General features: G+C 54.0%; 1 protein-coding gene and 1 long non-coding RNA gene across 2 annotated transcripts; both read left to right on the top strand.

Annotated features, from left to right (window-relative positions):
• Window positions 1–3,097: 3,097 nt before the first annotated feature.
• LOC125336011 lies at window positions 3,098–6,118 on the top strand. Its single transcript, XR_007207626.1, has 2 exons — window positions 3,098–3,181; window positions 5,318–6,118. It is a non-coding gene; the product is annotated as an uncharacterized LOC125336011 (long non-coding RNA).
• A 1,441-nt stretch (window positions 6,119–7,559) lies between these two features.
• Window positions 7,560–16,896, top strand: LOC125336049. The gene is made up of 22 exons (XM_048324155.1): window positions 7,560–7,592; window positions 7,883–7,972; window positions 8,063–8,164; window positions 8,741–8,831; window positions 8,974–9,160; window positions 10,118–10,248; window positions 10,689–10,768; window positions 10,946–11,068; window positions 11,211–11,290; window positions 11,389–11,509; window positions 11,800–11,889; window positions 12,244–12,348; window positions 12,563–12,728; window positions 13,178–13,272; window positions 13,717–13,866; window positions 14,058–14,212; window positions 14,535–14,670; window positions 14,748–14,882; window positions 15,089–15,265; window positions 15,491–15,646; window positions 16,116–16,217; window positions 16,507–16,896. Exons 1-22 carry the CDS (start codon window positions 7,560–7,562, stop codon window positions 16,756–16,758), a joined length of 2,757 nt encoding a protein of 918 aa, XP_048180112.1. The 3' UTR covers window positions 16,759–16,896.
• Window positions 16,897–20,280: the final 3,384 nt, after the last annotated feature.

The raw sequence follows: 20,280 nt of genomic DNA, 5'->3' as shown, positions 1-20,280 counted from the left end.
AGATGTGTAGTGCCCTGAGTGTACTGAGCAGACTGTGTCCTTCTCAGTCTGTCCTTCAGGCAGTGGGATGCTTCCTCCTCACATCCCTGCCGTCCCAAAATGCCCCACTTGGCCCTAAAATTGCAGGCCCAGGGCCCCAGATTTTGTGCAGAGGGCCTCAGATTGCATCCCTGATACCCCAAAATGTCCCCGTGGGCCTTGAATTGTATCTGCAGGGCCCCACCGTGTCATTGACAGACGCCAAATTCCATTGCCTCTATTCCAAAATGCCCCGCGGAGAGCTGGAGTACAGCTGTGGGGCCCCAAAGGATCCCTGGCAGCCCCGCTAGGTATGGAATCATGAGGGAATTCAGCCCTGAGGGGACCTCAGAGGATCCCAGAGCTCCCTGGGAAGTGCCAGGGGCTTGGAGCTGGAAATGACTGAAGCGCTCTGTTTTAAATGGGCCATCTCCCGATTTCCACCAAAACAAGCCTCATGCACATGCGCCGGGGAAAGCCTCCAGCTCCTCACCACACATCGCGAGCAATGAGGAGGTGATGCCATCCCCAGGCGCTGGGAAAAACAGCAGAGGGTTTGTACAGCGAGAAGGGATGGGCAGCCGGGGCACCTGCGGGAGGAAGCAGAGCGTGTGCGGGCTGCCGGCTTTGGGCGTCTTTTCACCAGTGCTGCTGTTCCCGAAAACCTCCGCAATGGTCGGGATCAAGACTCCCTCTAACACTGTCTTTTGAGTGTTAGAAAGTAAGGCATTGCTTAATTTTTGGCCCACAGGGGTGGCTGACAAATTCTGGCCTCCATGCTGACGCCAATACAGAACTTTTCCACTTACTCACACATTTTTAGCCAACAAAGAAATTAATGCTCATTGATTCTAAGTCACATCATTCACTTAATTAATCAGTATTCTAGCCTCTACTGGTTTTCTCACTCTTCATGCTACTTTGCTCCACATTCTTTTGTCCTTTTATCACCTTTTTCTTGGATGGGGAATCTCCAGCTTTCCAGACCTTCATCTCCTCTGTATCTTCTTGCTGATTGTTTTCCCTTGCTGTGCCTCAGCTGTCCTGTAAGTGGTAGAGTGAATCTGGCCAACGAACTTGTGGTGCTTTGTCGCTCAATATTAAATCTGACTTTTGCTCATACCCTCACCAGTGATTTTTTAAGTGAGCACAAGCCCTCTCGTTTGTAACACCCGGGTGAGGGACAGCACCGTGGGGCAGCTGCTCGGGGGTGTCGGGGGAGCCCTCAGCTCCCGGCTGGTGAGCTCGGGGGTCCCTGGCAGGTCCCTGCTCTGTCCCCGGTGTCCCTCTCTTGCAGAGCAGGACGGCCATCAAGTGGCTGGTGCTGGGACTGGCACAGGAGTTTTTTATGCCAGACTGCTCCAGGAGAGCGTGCAAAATCCCAGTCCTGTTCTGCAAGGAGTGGCAGGAGTGGCAGGCCAGCAAAGGGCTGCTTCTATCCCAATCGCTGGGCCAAACTCAAATCAGTAGCTGAGGGTTTATCTGCTTGTTCCCTCCTGTGCTTGCCCAGGAAAGCTGCTGCTGCAGGTGTAAAGCAAAGGGAGGACAATCCCTGTCCTGAGCAGCTATTGCCTGCTCTGGAAATTGGTTTTGTTCGAGTTGAGCTGCTAAGGACTTCCACCAGCTCAAAGAATTGATTCATATCTGTATATATATACATATCATTTTAAAAAATAGATTGCCTTGATTTTACTCCTTTCAGTGCCCTGTGCCGTGTCTTTCTGTTGGGATCTGTGCCTTGGTGCTGCGTTTGGGGCCAGCCCCAGCGAGCAGAGATGCCTCCCAGGCCCAGGGACAACCAGGAGGAGGCTGGAGGATCCCGAGGGGGTGGGATCCCCCTCAGGAAGGGGGGCTGACTGCTGTGGGCACTGCTAACGCTGAGGAGGCTGAGGTCATGCTGCATTTGCCTTTGGGTCACAGCAGTGGCCTGATCAGTGAACCTTGTCATTCTCCTCTGTTTGCCTGCAAAAGGGTTTTTCATTTTAATGACATTTTTGATAAAGTTGAGCCTCGTCCACCATCCTCTGCAACAAGAACTGAACAACTTACATAAAGCTCTCATGCTGGACAGGTTTATTCTCCTGAATATTTTCACTAGAACAATTCAAGATGGGTTTTTTTAAGTGTGTCATAGGTTAGCAAGCATAGTCCCGGAAGGGACGTCCTTGCCAAGGGATGCTTACAGTTTCCTCTGGGAACTGATAGAACCTATCAGCTGGCCAGTTTGAATATGGACAATTCTCTAAGCCACTTAAAGTTGTGACCACCTCTGTGATCCACATTTAAGAATAGGCAAACTCCCCCCCAAGCTCTCTCTCATTTCTGGCGCTGGGACAGGTGGCTGCAGGCCCCGTGTGGGGGCCAGCGGGCCCAGCCAGGCCCTGCTTGGGCCAGGCCGGGCCGGGCCACGGCCATCCTGGAGCCATGGACCTGTTCCAGACGTGGAACCCCCCCCACTGCCTTGCCGTGGGCAGCCGGAGCGGCTCGGCTCTCCCCCCTCTCCACTGTGATAAGAAAAATTCAACATTCCAGCTGCAAAGCTGCAAGGCCGAGGTGAGATCACTGCAGATTAGATGTAGTGGTTGCTGGTGCTGGGTGTTAAAGCCTTACTCCTATTAAGGAGCTTTTAATAATTTTTCCTTGGCTTTTGGATTAGGTAAAAGTCAGCCCAGCACTGCAAATTCTTCCCCCAAAGGTCCAGTGCTGTCTAAGCCTGAAGATCTCTAATCCCTGTGCTCCTGGGGCATACCTCCTGTGCCACTAGGATCCCAAATTTTTATATTTTTCTAATTTTTGTAATTTTTCAATTTTTTTGTTTTTAATAAATTATTTTAATTTTTCTGAGAGTTGTCTCGTTCCTCACATTTTTGGGAGTGTGATTGGTTTTTCCATGTGCAGGAACTTGCCTTGTTTGCATTGTTCTGTGGCACTGCTGACTTGTGCTCCAGAAGAGAAAGTGAACATCCAGTTGTGTGTGATATGTGGGTGCTTTAAGGATGGGAGGAGCCAAGTAAATTGTCTTTTTCTCTGAGATCCTAGTGGCTTCTGCATTTCTGTCTGGAAGAGGAGCTGAATAAACTGGGATTTGGAAAGGCTGTGCAGGCACTTGGAGAAGGGAAGGGAAGAGACATGAAGGCTTCCTTGGACACAAACAGCTTTTGAGGTACTCACACTGCCTTCTTCTTTAGAGGGCCCTGTCTTCCAGCCAGTCTGTTCTCTTAAAAATTCTTGCTTTCTAGTTTTTAAGTAGACTTTGAGAAGCAGGCACTGAAATGTCTGTGGCAGGAGGGAAATGATTATTGTGCTGCACGCGTTCTCCGTAAGGAGGAACGTGCGTTACTGGTGCTTTGTAACTAAGTTATACCACATCTGTAGCCCAGCCTGGCAACCTCCAGAGAGCTCTGTGTGAACTCACACTGTGTGAATGCAGAAACACAACAGCTTCCTCAAGTGTGAGTGACCACAGAAATAATAGAATAAATGGATTAACAGCATTTTCCTGTTTATGTAATTCCTGACTAATTTTTCCCATATCCATTAATCTTTTTTTTTTTTCCCCTCCTAGCTCCTTAGCATGTCTTGCTAATATGTTCTTTTCTGCAAGTGCCATCCTGTCATGTTTGCAAATAAGGGAGAATTTGTCAGAAGGGTTGCAGGAGAAATCCTTGCAGCTTTCCTCCTTTCCGAGGAGAAGCTGCCACCCAAGCTGGAGCTGACTGTTCATTTCCCCAGGTGCAACCTGACTCATGAACAATCCAACCTGGTGGAACCTTGGGTTCAGAATGAAACAAAACAGAATCCAAACATAAAGCATTAGTACCTACGGACAGTGGTTTTAAAACAGAGAAGTTAAACCAGTGAAAAACTTCATTCTACTTAATGTACTGCAGGAGAAATGAAAATGTTAGCAATGTTTTCTATTGGTTGCTGTGGAAAATTTATTTCAGAGCAGGTGGTGGGAAGCCAAAGTGTGCTTTAGACTTGGGATTTTTTGCAGAGATTTCTCAGCTCAACCACAATGTCCTGCTGGTTGCTCTCTCTGCAGGGGCTAGTTGGAGCTGTGGATGCAAACTGCACTCGTATGCTCACTTAGGAAAGAGGCTCTTTGTCCCTTTCCATGATTCTGTTTTATTTGTTTTTATTGCAAAGGCTTGTTGAGAGTGGCATAGAGCAGACCAGTGAGGGCAAAGTATAATGAAAGTGATACCAAAATGATCTCTTACATAAACTCTTCTTCTTTTCTGAGAAAGAACTTAGAGCAGAAAAAAAAAAAAATCTGTAGGATCTTTTGAAGTTCCTTGGGTTTTATTCTGTTGCTGTTGTACTTCCTTCAGTAGTAGTATTTTCTCCAAAGTGACTGCAACTTATGTCTTCTTGGTGGGACCCTCAGGGTACCAGGTGAATCTTTTAGAGATTGTGGTGGTTTGTTCCACCAAGCTGGTTCTGACCATAAAACCCACAGACTAAAATGCTCCTAAAGCTATAGATCCCAGGGTGTGAGGCTGGAAGAGGGAAAAGGGGTGGGGAAATTCAGTGTTTGCAGCTGGAGAAGAGTGCTGGATTTTGTGTGTCCGTGACTGTGCTTAATGGTTGGTTGGAGAAAGAAGGACATCTAAACCCTGGGACAGCAGCTCTGCTCTCCTGGCTCCTGTGGGGGTGTTGGGGGAACTCTGCTCTGGTCCCTTTGAGAGTGCTCACTGAAGCTGTGCCAGAGGCAGAAAGCCTAAGGATACCCATTGGAAAGGCAGTGAGCTGGCTTAACTTGTAGAACAAAACATGTATCAGGGTATTGCAGGTCATTAGCTTTTCACTTGGAGCTGCTGGAAGTGATGCCATTGCTTTGGAGATTGAATTTTCTTCTTGTCTTGGCAAACACTGGAATTATTTATTGTCTTGTGTTTGTTACAATGCCATGGGAAGAGGCTGAAAGTTTCAGGTAGTGATGTCTCCTCAAATAGATCCTTTTGCAAACAAAACCAAAGGACCTTGTTAAGGCTCTACAGTTTTCCTCTCAAATCCTCTTTCTCCTGCCAGTGATCTCAGGTGGGCTGGTTTGTGAGTCAGGTCTGCCCTGGGGGAAAGCTGGGTGTGAGTGGCTGGTGTTTGCTGAAGGAACTCCAGCTCCTCCTGTTTGTTCCCTTATTCTCCGACTTCTTGCAGCTGATCTGCTTTTAGGGTCTGCCTGTGTGTCCTGGCCTGTCCTACTGGCATCTCTGCAGGGCACTGGATGGGGACAGGGGGAATAAGCAGCACAACCAAACTCTGAAGGAGCTGGAGAGCTTTGCCCTGTCCTTTGCAGGATGTCTGAGATGGAGGTGAGTCCCATGAGCCAGATGCCCCCACTGTCCTTGCTGGAGAACAGAGCCCGTGGAGATACAAGGGGATGGTTCTGGTGATCAGCAGAGGTGGCAATTCCTCCCTGGAGCCCGTCGATTTGGGAGTAGGCTCCTGTTCTAAAATTGCTGTTTCCTGTGGAAATATTCTTCCTGCCTCCCATGCTGCCAAGTGATTGCATTCCTGTGAACCTCTGCTGTAGCCAGTGGGTGAGGAAATGTTTGAGTTGCCCCTTGATCTTCTCACACTGGCTGTGAGAAGTGGCAGAGCAGCTTTGGCTGGGTGAGTGCTCTGTGTTAGCCCCTGACACCAGTGTTAGATACACCTGCCACATCTGTGGTTCTGCAAGAAACCTGCCCTAGCCGTGCTGCTGAGGTTCAGCTGTATCAACACTGGGGTAAAAAGGAAAGTTAAACGAACCAAAAAACCTGAAACTCCTTCATGGATGGGCTGCAGCCCAGTTAGCTGGAGCTTTGTGGAAAATGAGCTGTGCAGCAGAAAGCCATGAGATGAACTGTTGTGCTTTCAGGATCGTGTTGCAGAAAGTCTTTAAGCAGACGAAGCTGATCCAATGGTGCCTTTCCAGGGAAGAGGTGCTCTCCAGCATCCATCAGAGCTTGCAGTCTCTATCCCTTCTTCACACTGAGTTACTGGCCCTTTTTTTTTTAGTCCCCTTTTCTCCCACCACTACCCTGTACACACGAGGGTGAAAGCATGGCTGGGCTTTATTCAGCTGCTCTCAGCTGGTCCTGAGAAGCATGAGAAAGATTCATCACCCCATGAGGATCATGGAGACCACAAACCATTTAATGAGGAGTTAAACAACTCCAACTGTGAAGCAAAACTTCATTTTTCCTTTTTTCACCTTTTTTTTAGTGAGACAGCCTACGTCTGTAAGAAGGAGAACTTGTGTTCCTTCCAAAAGTCATGGCTTTTCAAAATCTGTATTTTCATGAGCAGTGGATGTTTTTTAAAATGTGTATGGATATTTCACCTTGACTCCTCAGCAGCTACTGGTGGCCACTTGCCTGCCTCCCTCTGCTTCAGTCACCTGCAGACATCTCCTGTCTGGTTGTTTCACAACACTCCAGGCAAGGGGAGCAGCCATCCCTATTCCAGGAACTCTCAGGAGTTTAACATCTCTGATGTGCTATGGCATTAGCAACATGCTGCCCCGGTTTTTAATTACATCATGGTGATTAGCAGTCCAGAAAATCACTTGAAACCAATTAAATAATGTGCACCTAACTGAAGACTGCTGCAGGCTCTGGGGGCTGCTTCAGAGCAGTCACAGTTGATAGGGTTTTAAACAGGCCCTCTCCCCCTCCCTGTAAATGATTTACCTACTTCATTATTTTTCAACTCCAACAGTAATTGTTTTTTAGGGGTTTAGTAAAGCTGCTGTTATGAGTGGTAGCAGTAAAACTTTCTCCTGTATGTACCCCCCCATGTCTGGGTCGAGGCCCTAAAGCGAGCTGTGGTTTTTCTGACCCCTGAATTACTGCCTGTAGTTTCAATGCTCTCACGTAGAGGTACCAAAGGTTCTGCTGCCCAATGTCCCCCTGAGTAAATCAGCCCTACAGCCCAATCTGGCCTTGTAATGGAGCAGCAGTGGATGATGCACTTGAGGTCATTACTAATAAATATCCAAACCTCTCCAGAAGCAATGGGATTGAGAAGGGCTGAGAGCAAAAGGTGGTTTTCTCTCCCAATTTTTTTTCAATATGTAACCACATTTGCATGAGAAAAGGTCCCTCCAGGGGCAGATGTCCTTGTCCCTGACCAAGGGGGCTGAGAGCAGCCGTGGTGCCCAAGGGGGGTCTGTTTCCTTCTGCCTTCCAGCTGCCCCATGAGCTGGCTTGGCTGCTCCTGCAGCCTTGGGGACCCCAGCCCAGAGCAGCCAGAAAACTCTCCTGGTCCCCTCCCTGTGCAGAACCACTTGGAATCGTGGCTTATGCCAGGGCCTGGATTTATTCTGCCACCCAGAAAAAAAATCAAGGTGAGGAGACACCCGGTGTTCTGGGGGGGAATCTGCTCATCCCTTGTGGGTCCCCTGCACGAGGCCTCGAGGGGCTGCTCCCAGCACCAGTGTCCAACTGGCTCTCCTGTGTCCTTGCAGCTTGGTGGAGAATGTGCTGGAGGGCAAAACCAAGAGCCTCCTCTCTGCGTGTTTCTCAAGTGTCTTCTGGCTTCCCCCAGAAAGGGAAATGCCACGCTCAGGCGCTTCCCTCTACATCAAGGTAAGTGCTGGCTGAGCTCCAGCAGTGTCCAGTCCTTCTGGGCAGCTCCCTGGTCACCCTGTGCTGCCCCATGACCAGAGATCTGAGGCAGGGTGAGGTCTTGCTGTTGCTTGCCCACCCTTCTGTCCCCTTCCCATGGGCGTGGCTGTGTCCCCAGCAGTTTGTGTATCGCTGTGTCTCTCCTGAGCAGTTCAGGTTTCCTCCTCAGGCACTGAGAGTTCAGATCAGTGTCCTGGGCGTGGGGGAAAGAAGAGCAGAATCACAGGCACTGCTCTCTGTCGTCTTTGCAGACCCTGAAGGCCATGGACACAATGCTGAGGACACCGGTGCTCAGCTTTCCTGTCTCCAGTGTCAGCCAGGAGCTGCAGGACATCTTTGAGGTCTGGCACAGGCCGAGTGGGGGTCCCAGGGCGTTCCTCACCCTGGAGAGTGTCTGCTCCAGTGCTCACCAGCACCTTCTCTCACCCCAGATGCTGCTGGACTTCACCAGAGCTGAGAGAGTTGTGTGGGAGAGGGCTGTGGGCAGGATTGGTGTCCTGACCCTTTTGCCATCCAATTATTCCACTCTGGAGGTAAGGAGCAGGTCCCTCCAGGCAGACCATCTCCCCATCCCTGCCCACCAGCACAGGCTGCAGCTCTGAGGTGCCTTCATGGCCAACTCAGGCTCCACCACAGGTTTGAGGGCTCCACCAGCCTCTGCACTGAGGGGTTAGAGAGCAGCTTCAGGAGTCCCAGCTAGGACAGACAGAGTGCCTCCATCACCGGGAGTGCCTCAGGAGGGGACAGGAGGGATCCTGAGAAGGCTCTGGGACATAACCAACAGCTCTGGGAGATTGCTGGGGGGAATAAAGTGTTTTTGTAGAGTCCAGCATTGCAAGCCCTCCATCCAGGGGCATTTCTGCAGGGGGGCAGGGGTGCACTGAAGGCCTCAGGAGACGTTTGTCTGTAATCATTAGGAAGAATTTCTTAATGGAAACAGTTTTCAGGCTTTGGAAGGGAGTCCCCATTCCTGGAGGCACTCAAGAAACGACTGGATGTGGCACTCAGTGCTCTGGTTTAATTGACAAGGTGGTGATTGGTCAAAGGTTGGACTTGATGATCTTGGGGGTCTTTTCCAAATTTAATGTTTCTGTGATTCTGTGACCCAGAGCGATCTGAAGACACCTACAGGGCAGATGGAGGAGTCCCGTGGTCGGACTGTGCCTGAGCGGCCTCTGCAGGCCCCAGAAAGGGCAAACGGTGAGCTTTTGTGTAAAATCAGGGCCAAGGAAGGGCTCCTAAGGGTGCAAGGAGGCTGATGGAGGAGTGCTGCAGGGACCAGGGGCTAAAGTGGGGCCAGTTTCCCCTTCAGCACCCCAGTGCACCTTTTGATGTGCTCTAGAGGTCCCAGTTTGCCCCCGGTCCCCGCAGCACCTGCACCAGCTCAGGCTGCTCAGCTGGGCTGGACCAGAGGACAAGAGCTCCCAGCATGATGAGGACCACAGCATTATCGTGGTGGTTGCCACGCTCCCAGGTTGCCACGCTCCCATCTGCACTCCTACACCCCCCCAGAGAGGTCAGGCTCTGCAGTATCCTGGAAGGAAAGGGATGTCCTGAAGGCACATGGGAGTGTCTGAACACGGGGCTCTGGGGTGCATGGGAGGGCACCAGGGATGTCCCGAGGGGATGGGAGGGCACAGGGAGGTCTGGAGGCACCCTGAAAGCAGCCAGGTGGCCAAGGCTATGCCAGGCCTGTGCCCTGGGGGACAGCCTGCCCTTCCCTGCCGGGGTGGTGGGTCACTGGGACCCGTTGCTGGGGACAGGTTCCGTGTCAACAAGCCCTGGAACCCGTTGCTAGAGGCAGGTGCTGTGTCACAGTGGGGCCCTCTGTGACAGCCCACTGCAGCGTGCGTGGTCAGCGTGCCTGTTGCCCACGGTGGATGGTGACAGGCAGGAGCTTGGAGCTGACAAGGAGCCCCTGAGTGCAGCCTGTCTTGCCCCATCACCCCTGGTAGCCCTGTTGGTGCCTTGAGAGGCCACCTAGAAACAGAGACTAGACAGGAGTAAGGGAATAAAGGTAGGTGTTTATTTGAAAGGCCTTCAGAGGTACCCCTGGGGAGCCAGAGGCCACTGCCCAGATGGACCCCAAGATGGACAACAGGTCACGAGTTCTTCACACTTTTATAGGTTTGGTTCATTTGCATGTCAGGGTTAATTCTCCAATTAAAGCTTCAGGTTGATGATGTAATTTCCCCTCAGCTTGCCCCCCTCTCAGAGGCTTTTGGTTTATACATTTTGGGCCTAGGACAGTCTGAGTGTCCTTGAAGAGCAGGCCTGGAGAGGCCTTGTTATGTCTGGCTGGCATGAGCGAGCAGAAATTAACAGGCTACAAGAAACTCCGAGTTACCCACTGGGCAGTGCAGGATTTGAAAACTATCAAAGTTAAAATCTAAGGCATCACTGTGGGGCTGAAGTGTTTTACCAAAGATTGCCACACCACCACCCCAACACCCACCCCAGCATCCCCCATATTGTGTATCCTAAAGGATGGAGAAGAGACCCCCCGCCTTCCCCAGGAAGGCCTGGGAGGAGGACAGCTCTTCCGAGGAGAGCAGCTCTTTATACCTCCAGCCTTTGTCCTTCTACGACACGACCACGATGCAGCCACTGCAGATTGGTGAGCGAGGGGCCCCGTGGGGCTGGGCAGGGCTGGGGCCCACCAGCACACCCTGCACGGGGCCAGGATCACGTTTTCCTGGCACGATGACAACAACAGTCCTGGGGGACAGGCACGATGTCGCCTGAATGCCAGGGCAGCTCAGGGCTGGAGGCCAGCCCCAGCACAGCCTCTGCCAAGAAAAACCAGCAGAGGGGCTCCAGGGTGTGGGCAGTGAGGGGCAGTGGGGCTCTGGACCTTTCCTGCCCATCAGCCCAGGGCACTGAGGCCTTCCCAGCTCCAGCAGAGCAGCTCCTCTGCTGGTTGCCTCCAGCCACGAGCTGCACAGGACAAAGGCCGTGCCAGGGGGGTGGGCATGGGGCTGGGTGGAGGGTAGGTCTCCTTGGCTCTCTCCTGTGGCCAGAGCCTCTGCAGCCCTCCCTGCTCTTGCCCTCTGGCAGATTCCAGCTGGTTGCCTGTATATGAAGAAGCAGAGGAAGCTGTGGATTTCATCATGGCCTTTGTCAGCAGCCTTGACAAGGTAATTGGGGCCAGTTGGACAGTGGCTGTGCTGGCGTTTGCTGGCAGGGGCTTTGCTGGGCTGTGGAGGGCTGCTGCCTGGGCAGAGCTGCTTTTCCCACAGGGCAGTGCTCTGGTGCTGCTGGCTGTGTCCACCCTCCCACACTCCCCATTTGTGTCTCTGTCCCCTGGCTGCCAGGACACCCTCAAGTTCACATTTCTGAAGAGTGTCTACGTGCTGTGCAAAACCGCCTTGAAACGTGGCTTGACCCAGGGCCTGGATTTATTCTGCCAAACGTGCGAAGTGGTGGACAACATCAAGGTGAGGGGACACCTGGTGTTCTGGGGATGGGGACAAGCACCCCTGGCACTGGGACCCTGTGTGGACAGCACTTGGGTGGGGCAGGGACTGGAGGCACTGGGTGCTGGCAGCTGCCAGGTCCCATCCTGGTTGTGTTCTGCAGGACATCCTGGAAAAGGAGCCAAGGGACCATGTGTCCTTACGGGTCCGGTATCTCGCCATGATTGCCATCGATGAATTAAGGTGGGCCCCCTGCCCCAGAGCTCCGAGGCCTCGTGCACGAGGCCTCGAGGGGCTGCTCCCAGCACCAGTGTCCAACTGGCTCTCCTGTGTCCTTGCAGCTTGGTGGAGAATGTGCTGGAGGGCAAAACCAAGAGCCTCCTCTCTGCGTGTTTCTCAAGTGTCTTCTGGCTTCCCCCAGAAAGGGAAATGCCACGCTCAGGCGCTTCCCTCTACATCAAGGTAAGTGCTGGCTGAGCTCCAGCAGTGTCCAGTCCTTCTGGGCAGCTCCCTGGTCACCCTGTGCTGCCCCATGACCAGAGATCTGAGGCAGGGTGAGGTCTTGCTGTTGCTTGCCCACCCTTCTGTCCCCTTCCCATGGGCGTGGCTGTGTCCCCAGCAGTTTGTGTATCGCTGTGTCTCTCCTGAGCAGTTCAGGTTTCCTCCTCAGGCACTGAGAGTTCAGATCAGTGTCCTGGGCGTGGGGGAAAGAAGAGCAGAATCACAGGCACTGCTCTCTGTCGTCTTTGCAGACCCTGAAGGCCATGGACACAATGCTGAGGACACTGGTGCTCAGCTTTCCTGTCTCCAGTGTCAGCCAGGAGCTGCAGGACATCTTTGAGGTCTGGCACAGGCCGAGTGGGGGTCCCAGGGCGTTCCTCACCCTGGAGGGGAGGAGTTGCCCAGTCCAGTGCTGAGCAGGCAGGGCGTGGTGTGGGGAGGATGCTCAGCTCCTGTGAGGAAGCAGGGGCTGGCACCAGGCTCCTCGGAGGCACAGTGGCTGCAGAGGGTGGCACCTTCTTGGCCAAAAGGTTGTCCTGGGAGCTTTGTCCAGGCCTCTGAGGGACCCCAGGGATAGGCAGCCCTCTGCAGACTTTGTGTGAGGTCGGAGGAAGCCTCGAGGGATGATACAAGTCTGGCCCAGGAGCAGAGCTGTGTTTGCTTCTGGTGCTCACCAGCAGCTTCTCTCATCCCAGATGCTGCTGGACTTCACCAAGTCTGAGAGAGAAGTTGTGCAGGAGAGGGCTCTGGGGAGGATCGGTGTCCTTACTTATTTGATGTCCAACTATTCCATTCTGAAGGTAAGGACCAGGCGCCCTCCAGCCAGGCCATCTCCCCTCCCTGCCACTCTCCATGCCAGGGCTGCTGCCCAGCTGGTTGCTCCAAGAGATGGGGCCATAGAGCCCTGCAAAGCTCAGATTCACCGGGAATCCAGCCCTGGGCACACTCTTGGGTACAAGTCTTCGGCACTAACTTCCTTCTCTTAGCCCTTCTTCTCATGCCTCCCTCATCCAGGCCTCTGTCAACTTTGGAAGAGACAGTTCTGGACGTGTCTGCCCTGAAGACATCTCAATCCCAATCGTGGGAAAGCTGCTGGCACGTCTCATTCTTTTCCGATGTTCCAGCGAACATACAAGCTATACAGCCTTCCATGCTCTTTTCTCCCTCGCTGAATTCCTCTGTAAGTAAAAAAGCAAGAGCAGCTGTGGCCTTCACACCTGTGCACACAGAGCTCTCTTGACAGATCTGCTGCCTGACCTGCTTTGCCCCTCCCAGCTGCTTCCTGTAGCATCCCAGCTGTCACTCTGCTGCAGAAGCTGAGTGCTCGCCTCAAATCCCGGATCTGTTTGTTACTGCTCCCCTTCCTCCCCTTCCTTTCAGGCCCTTGAACCCCACTGCCTTGTGGCCCCCACAGCCAAAGCTGCAATTGACTGCCAGGTGCCAAAGCCAAGCCTTCCCCGTTAGAGAAGAGCAGATCCAGCAGCATGGCTGCTCCCTCTTGCCTGTAGCAGGAAGCTATTGCTGATGCCCTCCAGAAATCTTGCCTGATTCTGTCCCGCTGTCCTGCAAGCAGATCTCAGGGGGGTTTGACGACCTTAGTGACTTTTCTGTGCTTTCCCTGCTGTTTAGACAAGTCAAGGCCAATTGACAGGTCAGACCAGCTCGTTTGGGAAGGTGTGACCACCTCCTCCTTGTGTTCCCTGAGCACCAAGGACTGTACCCAGGTAAAGAGCCCCCCTCTGCTTTGCGGGTCTCTTGTCTGTGGCATCAGCAGGGCATTTGTGTGAGCAAAGGGACCCAGAGCCAGTGGGGCCGGTGGGGCCTCACTGCCCTGGCAAGAAGGTTCCTGCCATCCCTGAGCAGGGACAACACACGGGCTGCACTCTGGTGTCCTGGCAGCAGCTCCAGCCCCAGCAGCAGCTCCAGCCCTCCTGGCCGCCAGCAAGAGCCTGGTTCTCTGTAGGGCCAGCACGCCATGCCCATGAGCCCTCCTCCCCGATGTGGAGGGCCCTTTCTCCTCACCCTCTCCCACCCAGGGACTGCAGGCACTGCTGTCAGCTTTCCTGAGGGATGTGCTGCCAGCACTGCCAGGAACCTCTGCCCAGCCAAGCAGCACCACCAGGGCACTCAGTGGCATGCCTTCCTTCCTTCCTTCCTTCCTGCCGTAGGCCTTTGGAAGATATCTCCGCTCTAGCGAGAGGACAGACGTCATCCTCGAGGCCATTGGGGCGTTGAGAGATGACAGCATCCTTGACAAGGAGGTGCCCAGCAGCATGCTGGATGTGGCCATGAGAGACCCAGACTCCTGGCTGATGGATGTAAGTGCCCGGGGGCTGGACTGCCATCTTCAGCCCTGTCAGGCCTTGTTCCTCCCTCCATCCCTTCCTCACAAATCCAGGTGACTTGGGCACCTGAAGCCACCTGAAGGTGGCAGAGAGGAACGGGAAGGGCAGCTGAGGACATGGCTGCACTCCAGTGGCAGTGCCATGCTCACCTGTTTCCTCTCCAGGTGCCCAAGATAGTGAGCTGCATCCTTGAAACCCTGCCATGCATCACCACGGAGTCAGGCTGTAAGAAAGTGGAGTCACTGTTTCTCCTGATGACCAACGAGTATGGCTCAGCAGTGCTCATCAGCCTGTGTGAGATGGCTTTTCAAGGAGACAGGTACTGGCCCTGACAATCTGAAGGGCTTGCTCCATGTGGGGAGTGGGACCCCAAGACTTTGTGTGTGCCAGATCCAAGGAATGCTGCAGGACTTCTCAGGGAGCCAGGCTCTCCATCCCACAAACCTTTCCAGCTCTCTGGCTGGGCCTGCAGCAGCCAAAGCCAGCCAAGCCAGTCCAGAGCCAGCTTGGTGCTCCCAGAACTCCCCCTCAACCCTGTCAGGCTTCCCCGGCAGGGCCCCTGGAGACCCCCAGCATGGGCTCTGCTCTGTGGGGCTGGTCCTGGCCACGGCGCTGTGGCTGAGGCAGCCCCTGGCTTCCAGCACTGTGCAGGAACTGTGCGACACTCTGTCCTCCATGCCTGAGATCTTGGACAAGGTCCTAACGGAATTGGCTACCTTGCTCCGCAACCAGTGGTGCAACCCTCGCAGAGAAGGCACCTGCGCCTCTCGCAGAGCCGTGAGTTGCCAGGAAAGGCCCTGATCCCTTGCCGTGAGCCCTCTGCCAGCGCCTCATGGCTCTGTTTGTTCCTGCAGTCGTCCTCGGGGCAGATTGACGTGGAGGAGTTGGGTGACGAGCCCAACGTCTGGAGCGATCAGGAGCATGTCGATGTGCTGATGGCCTTCGTGTTGCTGGAAGTCCTCGCTGAGCTGTCAGAGAGAGCTGAGATGGTGAGCAGGGTGATGTTGGGGCAGCCACGTCAGCAGCCAGGGCCTGGGGCTGAGTGCAGGGCAGTGGCTTGGCCTGGGCTGGGAGTCAGGATGTGGGGGTGACTGCTTCAAAGACCCTCCCTGCTGTGGTGGGGCCTGGGGTGGCTGCCCTGGGAGGTGTCCAGACAAAACCTTTTCAGAAAATGGAAATTCTCTTCTTCCTAAAGGCAAAAAAAGTTGACGCCTTCCTGCCAAGCATGATGAAGATACTGGAAGCTGGCAGTGAAGATGAAAAGCTGAAGATCATTGTGGTCTTCCGAAATATCCTGGGTCAGCTGAAAAAGGCAAAGGCCAGCTCCATCGCCATGATGCTGGTGGGGAAGGTGCTGCCGCTCTTTGACTCGGTGAGGCTGATGTGGGAGGCTGAGCCCTGCAGCCGGGCCCTGCCCTGCAGCCCTGCCCTGCAAGCAGTGCTCAGAGCAGGCTCAGCTCTCCTGGAACGGATTCTGGGCTTTGCAGCCAAACGCTGCTCCTGCCTGCTCTGGAATGTGACCCTGGAGCATCGCCCTCACCGCAGCCACGGGCAGGGAGCTGCTGTTCCAAAGCTCACTTTTCCTCCTTCCTACCAGGAGTGCAGCCAGCTGCGAGAGCTCTCCCTGTTGCTCTTCAGAGACCTGCTGAAGGCTGTGTTGAGTAGGGATGAGAAGAAGATGAGGAGGAACATTCAGAGTGCTCTGGTCCCTCTTCTCTTCCGTCTGAATGACCATATCCCCAGCGTGGCTAAGGTTTGGATTTTGAGGCTGAGCACTGGTATGGGGGGACTGCCACCTCCCAGGGATCCCAGGGCCTGGGGCAAGGGCTGCTGGCAGCAGGCAGGGCTTCCCCAGTGCAGCCCCTGGGTAGGGTCCCTGCAGAACTGTACAAGCAGGGGTGGACAAGGTGGCTCAGCCATTTTCAACACCTGCCCTGCCTGCTGCAGCAGGGCTCTGCAGCAGCCTGTGGCCACTGAGGCAGCACCCGAGGCCCGAACATATGTGCTCCCAGAAGCCCAGAGGTTTCTCAGCTTTCCTACAAGTATCAGAGGCCAGGGCTTCAAGCCTCAGTCAGTCACGCAGGGCTGTCCCCAAGAGAACTCAAGACACTTGGGCTAGGACAAGTCACAGCTTCCTAGGGGCAGAATCACGGCAGGAGTAGAGCCAAGAGGTCTCTTTGCCCAGGCCCTGGTGCCACGTCTGAGATAATGCTGTCCTGCAGGCCTCCAGGGAAGCCCTTTTTGCTGCTGCAGAGCTTCTCAAATGGAAGCAGCTCAAGCACCTGCTGCAGAGAGAGCGGATGTGGGAGCTTGGAGAATGCTTGGTAAGGACAAGCCACAGGGCCCAGGCTGGGTGAGGGCTGTCCCTGCCCTATGTCTGTCAGGGGAACAGAGCCTGTACGGAGTGCTGCTCGCAGGGCCGGGCAGGACCTGGAGGACCTTGTTCCTGTCCTCGAGAACAGAGCCCCAGAGGCTCCTGTCGAGGCCCCTCTCCCTTCCCTGTACCCAGCAAGAGGGAGGGCTCAGCAGGGAGGGGTGCTGGCAGGAGGGACTGCTCCAGCCAGCTGGGGGACTCTGTGACAAGCCTGGAGACATTGCTGGTGCTCCCTGCAGCTGCTGAGGAGGAGCAGCAGGGCTGAAGAGTACATGCATCAGAGCCTGCCCTACCTGAGGGACTCTCAGTCCTCCGTGCGCCTGGCGGCCGTCAGGTTCATCAGTGAGTCACAGCCCCTGGCCCCTTTTGGGCCAGCCTGGCCACTTCCTTGCCACTGCACTGGCAGCAAGGGGCAACCCTGTGGCAACCCCAACCACCCCATGCCGAGCCTCAGCCTCCCTCTGCCCCTTGCCACAAGCTGGGCTTGGTGACCGCCTTGCTCAGCCCCACTCCCTTTGGCTGCTGGCGGCCCCTGGGTCAGCCCTGCAGAATGGGAGGGCAGCAGGGCCGGGGCTCACACTGCTGGGAGCACAGCAGGAGCAGGGAATGACGGAGCTCTCTTCCCAGGGAGCGCCATGACACACATGAGGGACCAGGATTTGGAGACTCAGACTGACGTCCTCAGTGGTGAGTGCTCTGCGGGGAACCCGCAGGGGCTCTGCCCACACGTGGCTTCATCTTGCCTCTGTTTCTTTTGGTCACAGCCCTTCAGCCCTTGGAGACGGACAGGGACATCTCGATCAGTTCCATGGCAGCCCACGCTGGCTCGATCCTAAGAGCTCCAAGGGTGCGGCGAAGATCATCGGTCATTCTCCAAATGCTGTGCTGCTGGTGCCGGTGAGCCCAGCAGATTTGTAGTTTTCTGTTGCTGCTGGTGCCGGTGAGCCCAGCAGAGTTGTAGTTTTCTGTAGCTGCTGGTGCCGGTGAGCCCAGCAGAGTTGTAGTTTTCTGTAGCTGCTGGTGCCGGTGAGCCCAGCAGAGTTGTAGTTTTCTGTAGCTGCTGGTGCCGGTGAGCCCAGCAGAGCTGAAGTTTTCTGTAGCTGCTGGTGCCGGTGAGCCCAGCAGAGCTGTAGTTTTCTGTAGCTGCTGGTGCCGGTGAGCCCAGCAGAGTTATCGTTTTCTTTAGCTGCTGGTGCCGGTGAGCCCAGCAGAGTTATCGTTTTCTTTTGCTGCTGGTGCCGGTGAGCCCAGCAGAGTTGTAGTTTTCTGTAGCTGCTGGTGCCGGTGAGCCCAGCAGAGTTATCGTTTTCTTTTGCTGCTGGTGCCAGTGAGCCCAGCAGAGTTGTAGTTTTCTGTAGCTGCTGGTGCCGGTGAGCCCAGCAGAGCTGTAGTTTTCTTTTACTGCTGGTGCCGGTGAGCCCAGCAGAGTTATCGTTTTCTTTTGCTGCTGGTGCCGGTGAGCCCAGCAGAGTTGTAGTTTTCTGTAGCTGCTGGTGCCGGTGAGCCCAGCAGAGTTATCGTTTTCTGTAGCTGCTGGTGCCGGTGAGCCCAGCAGAGTTTTAGTTTTCTGTAGCTGCTGGTGCCGGTGAGCCCAGCAGAGCTGTAGTTTTGTGTTGCTGCTGGTGCTGGTGAGCCCAGCAGAGTTGTAGTTTTGTGTAGATTAATTAATAAAGATGGAAAACCACATCCGAGCCCATGGTATCCTTCAGATGTGTAGTGCCCTGAGTGTACTGAGCAGACTGTGTCCTTCTCAGTCTGTCCCGCAGGCAGTGGGATGCTTCCTCCTCACATCCCTGCCGTCCCAAAATGCCCCACTTGGCCCTAAAATTGCAGGCCCAGGGCCCCAGATTTTGTGCAGAGGGCCTCAGATTGCATCCCTGATACCCCAAAATGTCCCCGTGGGCCTTGAATTGTATCTGCAGGGCCCCACCGTGTCATTGACAGACTCCAAATTCCATTGCCTCTATTCCAAAATGCCCCGCGGAGAGCTGGAGTACAGCTGTGGGGCCCCAAAGGATCCCTGGCAGCCCCGCTAGGTATGGAATCATGAGGGAATTCAGCCCTGAGGGGACCTCAGAGGATCCCAGAGCTCCCTGGGAAGTGCCAGGGGCTTGGAGCTGGAAATGACTGAAGCGCTCTGTTTTAAATGGGCCATCTCCCGATTTCCACCAAAACAAGCCTCATGCACACGCGCCGGGGAAAGCCTCCAGCTCCTCACCACACATCGCGAGCAATGAGGAGGTGATGCCATCCCCAGGCGCTGGGAAAAACAGCAGAGGGTTTGTACAGCGAGAAGGGATGGGCAGCCGGGGCACCTGCGGGAGGAAGCAGAGCGTGTGCGGGCTGCCGGCTTTGGGCGTCTTTTCACCAGTGCTGCTGTTCCCGAAAACCTCCGCAATGGTCGGGATCAAGACTCCCTCTAACACTGTCTTTTGAGTGTTAGAGAGTAAGGCATTGCTTAATTTTTGGCCCACAGGGGTGGCTGACAAATTCTGGCCTCCATGCTGACGCCAATACAGAACTTTTCCACTTACTCACACATTTTTAGCCAACAAAGAAATTAATGCTCATTGATCTTAAGTCACATCATTCACTTAATTAATCAGTATTCTATCCTCTACTGGTTTTCTCACTCTTCATGCTACTTTGCTCCACATTCTTTTGTCCTTTTATCACCTTTTTCTTGGATGGGGAATCTCCAGCTTTCCAGACCTTCATCTCCTCTGTATCTTCTGATTGTTTTCCCTTGCTGTGCCTCAGCTGTCCTGTAAGTGGTAGAGTGAATCTGGCCAACGAACTTGTGGTGCTTTGTCGCTCAATATTAAATCTGACTTTTGCTCATACCCTCACCAGTGATTTTCAAAGTGATCTCAAACCCTCTCGTTTGTAACACCCGGGTGAGGGACAGCACCGTGGGGCAGCTGCTCGGGGGTGTCGGGGGAGCCCTCAGCTCCCGGCTGGTGAGCTCGGGGGTCCCTGGCAGGTCCCTGCTCTGTCCCCGGTGTCCCTCTCTTGCAGAGCAGGACGGCCATCAAGTGGCTGGTGCTGGGACTGGCACAGGAGTTTTTTATGCCAGACTGCTCCAGGAGAGCGTGCAAAATCCCAGTCCTGTTCTGCAAGGAGTGGTGGGAGTGGCAGGCCAGCAAAGGGCTGCTTCTATCCCAATCGCTGGGCCAAACTCAAATCAGTAGCTGAGGGTTCATCTGCTTTTTCTCTCCTGTGCTTGCCCAGGAAAGCTGCTGCTGCAGGTGTAAAGCAAAGGGAGGACAATCCCTGTCCTGAGCAGCTATTGCCTGCTCTGGAAATTGGTTTTGTTCGAGTTGAGCTACTAAGGACTTCCAACAGCTCAAGTAATTGATTCGTATCTGTATACATGTGAGAAATAAGACAATTCTTAGAAAAATTAAAATAATTTATTAAAAACAGAAAAATGGAAAAATTACAAAAATCAGAAAAACATAAAAATTTGGGATCCTAGTGGCTCAGGAGGTATGCCCCAGGAGCGCAGGGATTAGAGAGCTTCAAGCTTAGACAGCACTGGACCTTTGGTGGAAAAACCTGCAGTGCTGGGCTGACTTTTAGCTAATCCAAAAGTCAAGAAAAATTATTAAAGGCTCCTAAATAGAAGTAAGGCTTAAGAGCCCAGCACTAGCACCCACTACAGCCAAAACCTGCATTGACCTGTGCCTACTCTGAAGCTTGCCTCGTTGTTTTATAGTGCCTTTGCTCTGCCCCAGCTCGCCCACAGCCCGCCCACAGCCCGCCCACAGCCCACCCCTTTGGTCCCAAGTGATTGGTGCTTCCCTTTTGACAGATCATCTCTGTCTACCAATAGCTCGTCGTTGTCAGGGCATAGTAGCAGCTGAAGTAAGAGTAGTTACATGCCCTCATTAGGATTCAGGTTGCCAAGGGGCTTACCTGCAGAATAACGGCTATGGGGCTAAAAATAGCTGTTGGCTGTTAGAAACTGGGGTTTTGGAGCTGGTTCTGAGACTAAGGTGCAAAGTAGAAAC

This window comes from Corvus hawaiiensis, chromosome 19 (assembly GCF_020740725.1).
Source record: "Corvus hawaiiensis isolate bCorHaw1 chromosome 19, bCorHaw1.pri.cur, whole genome shotgun sequence".
Lineage (NCBI taxonomy): Eukaryota > Metazoa > Chordata > Aves > Passeriformes > Corvidae > Corvus > Corvus hawaiiensis.
Note: the sequence above shows the minus strand (reverse complement) of the source record. Positions and strands in the feature narration are given on the sequence as shown.

What these genes read in the sequence shown, in the direction of transcription:
- LOC125336049 (XM_048324155.1), top strand. Translation starts at nt 7,560, where the DNA reads ATGCCACGCTCAGGCGCTTCCCTCTACATCAAG. An exon ending in TTGTCAGCAGCCTTGACAAG is followed by an intron (nt 10,769 to 10,945) that starts GTAATTGGGGCC and finishes CCTGGCTGCCAG; the next exon opens with GACACCCTCAAGTTCACATT. An exon ending in CCTGCGCCTCTCGCAGAGCC is followed by an intron (nt 14,671 to 14,747) that starts GTGAGTTGCCAG and finishes TTGTTCCTGCAG; the next exon opens with TCGTCCTCGGGGCAGATTGA.